General features: G+C 61.4%; 1 protein-coding gene across 1 annotated transcript in view; it reads left to right on the top strand.

The window, feature by feature from the left end:
• KIAA0232 (KIAA0232 ortholog) overlaps positions 1–3,681 on the top strand; it is a 15,931-nt gene that overhangs the window by 11,962 nt on the left and 288 nt on the right. Inside the window, exons 6-8 of the mRNA XM_006893672.1 lie at positions 1,614–1,722; positions 2,624–2,718; positions 3,382–3,478. Of these exons, the coding sequence (XP_006893734.1) occupies positions 1,614–1,722; positions 2,624–2,718; positions 3,382–3,478 (301 nt within the window). The remainder of the gene's footprint in view (positions 1–1,613; positions 1,723–2,623; positions 2,719–3,381; positions 3,479–3,681) is intronic.

Below are 3,681 nucleotides of genomic sequence, written 5' to 3'. Positions count from 1 at the left end.
GTCTCTGTCCTCCCCGTGCATCTCTGACCTCCCCATGTGTCTCTCTCCTCCCCCGTGTGTGTCTGTCCTCCCGGTGCATCTCTGTCCTCCCCAGTGTGCACCATCTCCAGCCCCTTCTCACTTTTTTCCTTGGGCTTCGTTTCTTCACGTGCTGGTGCATGTTTCCAGCATTGTTCATGGCCCTTAGCTTGGTCTGTGGTCTCCTAGTGGGCACAGAGTACCATAGGCCATCTGAAAGTCCCCGAGGGACGAGCTGTGGTTCCCTTGGAGAACACCTCAGCTGCCAGGAGGGATGGACTGTGGTTCCCATGGAAGCCCCGGGTCTGTGGGTGACCCGAGTGGCCACGAGAGGGACAGGCCATGGTCCCCTTGGCAGTCCGAGGTCGGCTCACTCGCCAGTGTGAACTGCCCCCTTACCTCCCTGTCTACTTGGCATCTCCCCCGGTTCCAGATAGGAAAGAAACAGCTGTGTGGGTCTGCCGCACACCGCACCCCTCCTGCTTGTGTGCAGACGTGCTGACGTACGCTCTGAGCTGGAGTGTTTCCCAGGGTTACCGGCATACTGGCAGTCCTGGGCTCATTGTGGCAGTACTAGGCTCTGGTGAGCAAGTGCCCTACAGACAAACCTGAGGTCCTGAAGGGGCCGTGGAGCCTGAAGTGCCTGGGCCCCTTGGCACTGCCTGGTGAGCATCTGAGAACTCGGCGTGTCTCCCATGTCCGAGCCCCCACAGAGGGCAGTCTGCAGGGTCCTTTACTCATGTGGCCAGCAGGGCTCAGCATTGGGAGGATGGGGATCTAAGCTCCTTCCCCATCTTGGTGGCCAGAGCCCAGTCCAGCGGTGGCCACTGTGGCCCTCAGGGAGGTAGCCTGGCCTGTGTTACTGGCTTCTGTGTTGACAGAACTAGGTGATTCCTGCCCCAACTGAGACTCGAGGTGTTGGGAGGTGCAGCTCTGAGCCTCTACCTCCACGTCCCCCGCCGTCCCTCTGTTGGAGACTCGCAGCCTCGGCACCTGCTCCTGTGCTGCCGAGTGTGGCCACAGGGGCCACGGCCAAGCCCCATGTGTGTGCCTGAGTGTGCCTGCAGCAGCTCCGTCCCCACTAGTGTCAGGAAGAAGCGGGGACGCCCCTGCTTCAGGAGGGGCCTGGGCTCGGGAACTGGCCCTGCCCACCTTGGGGGGTCGGTGTCCTGTCTCACCACCCCATGGCCAAGGTGCTGAAGGACACGAGCCTGGACAGAGAGGGCGTGTGGGGCTGCCCCTTCTTTCTGTCCCCGTCGGAGGCCTGCTGAGCGCGCTGAGGGACTCTGAGCTGAGTGCTGGGCTCGGTCTGCTCCGCGGCGCCGCAGTCTTTCGCTGGTGGCTGAAGATCAGAGGTGAGCAGAGTGTGGGCACCCGAGGTGGGCACAGCGGGCCCAGGAGGGCACAGGCACTTGGCCCTACCAGGTGCCGCTGCACAGATGCCAGACCCTCCCCCAGGGCCGTCTGCTCACCCTTGGGTGGAGTTTCACATCCTGAGCTGTGATTTTTCCCATGGGGGTTCCCGATCACAGCGGGGCAGGCAGGTGAGGTGGTGTGACGTCCTGAACTTGGGCCCTTGTTGGCTTCGTTCACAGTTTCCTGCATTGAACACGGACGTGCAGGGGACAAGGAGACGCCAGGAGAAGCCGAGCTGGTGGGGAAAGGCCTTATTTTCACCCCTCTTCCCTGCGTCTGAGTGTGAAGGTGAGGTTCACCTGTCCACGTGCTCCTCGCTCACCCCACTAGTCCCGGCTGTGTCATTTATTCTGGGATCCCTCAGGAAGCCTTTATCCAGTGTGGCCGACTGTGTAGTGCCCGGGGACCCTGCATGTCCTCATGGGGCGGCAGGTCTAGGAGGAGAGTTGCTTTGAGGGTGGGGCAGAGGTGAGGGGGGAGCCTTCTCATCAGGGTGGTCTGGCTCAGGGCAAGGGAGCAGGGCTGCTGTAGGGAGTGGATGGGGGAGGGAGAGGGCCCGTGAGGCCGTAAGTGAAAAGTGGGGCCTGGCAGGACCACAGGTGGGAAGGAAGGGAGACCCTGGTGGGCGCTTGTTGCTTTAGTGGACAATTCCAGTTCGCGGCTGTTGACCCAGGCCAGCCCTCCGGAGCGCAATGCCTCACTCTCTGGGTTTGACCTGGTGGTGCAGGGCTCTGGGCAGTGGCCACTCTGTGACTTGTGGGGCTTATCAGACTGTTCAGAGGCTCGCCCTCCATCATTTACCCAGAATCTCTTGGTGCTGAGTGAGGGTGATGGGGTCAGGGTTCCCTTGGCCCTGGCCCTGCTGACCCCCAGCCGTGCAGGCTGGCTCCAGGGGTCCAGGTTCCTGGCTGTTGATCCTGGCCGTTCCTGCTCTGATTTGGGCAATGGGGAGTTGGCGAGGGCAGTATGCATCTTCCTAAGACCCTTGGTCCGTCTGTCCCTGCACTGTAAGCTCTGTAAAGTGACCATGGGGTCACAGCCTGGATGCTGCCCAGCCACTCCTGGCCAGGACCCCGGTACCCACTTTCTTGAGCTGGCAGGTGATTTCTCAGGAGGCTGGACAGGGATCCTGCCTCACACCTGCTTATGGAGTTCCTTTCTCTTCACTTTTGCGTGTTTAACGGTTAAGAATGCTACACCAGTGCCAAGGGGGAGAGCAGTCTGGAAGAATACCAAGACGCTAAAGACACGGCCAGTCACGAGCACCCGCTGGACTTCAACAGGGTGAGTGAACTGTCCTCATTGCTAGGGTAAACACCCACCATCCCTGGTCAGTACAGGAATGATACCAGTGCATGACCGGACCTCATCCCCCAGGCCACCCTGCATCCTGAACACCTTGCCCCTTCAGGCAGGGCCTGTGGGCAGAGCGCTTCAAGCCCTTCTCAGACAACCCCTGTCTACAGACAAGACAGAGCAGCCCTTGGGGCCGCAGGCAGCCCTCGGGGTGCAGTCTGTCCACAGGCCGGACAGAGAGGTTCTTGGGGTGCTCCCCAGCTGACTTTCTGCAGAAGGTGCTTCTCCTGCCCTGTGAACACTACCCAGCACGAGTGACCTGTGACAGTTTATGCTGTCAGGCGATTCTGAGTGGCCACCTGATAGCAGAGCACCCTCAGTGTGCGAATGTCCCCTCGCTGGGTGTGACTGGGCCTCTCCCACAAGCCCAGGGTGGGACAGACATCCACCTTCCTGCTAGCAGTCAGCCACCTGACAGAGGCACCACCCGAGCCATTGCAGCCCGAGTGTCCTCCCCGGCCTGGGCTCCTGTCCCTCCCGCCCGGCTGTCCCCACAGGCAGAAGTGATGCTGAGGCTTCTTGGAGGACATTTGGGTGAGGGACAGGCCACAATTCTGGAGCCTGCATCGTCTGTCCCTGTCCCCTCCGCAGGTGTCATCCATGTATGAGGCCAGGTGCAGCGGGGAGAGGCTCTCTGGGGTGCAGGTGCACGGCTTTCGCAGAAAGGTGGGCGAGGGCCTGGACAGAGGCACTGCGGCTGGGGGGGCAGGGGCCAGGAGTGGCTGGGTGGGAGGGCCAGGAGTGAGGGGGCTGCGCACTTCTTCCTGATTCAGCTCAGACTCCTTCAGTAATCTCTCTCTCCACTCCCCACCTTTCTCCGCCCCACCTGTCTTCCCTCCCCAACCCTTCCCTTCCCACTCCTCTCCACCTCTCCCCACCCCTTCCATCCCC

Source organism: Elephantulus edwardii, unplaced genomic scaffold (genome assembly GCF_000299155.1).
Source record: "Elephantulus edwardii isolate Elephantulus edwardi_28Jun2011 unplaced genomic scaffold, EleEdw1.0 scaffold00129, whole genome shotgun sequence".
Lineage (NCBI taxonomy): Eukaryota > Metazoa > Chordata > Mammalia > Macroscelidea > Macroscelididae > Elephantulus > Elephantulus edwardii.
The sequence above is the reverse complement of the archived record's forward strand: the minus strand, read 5'-3'. Positions and strand labels throughout refer to the sequence as shown.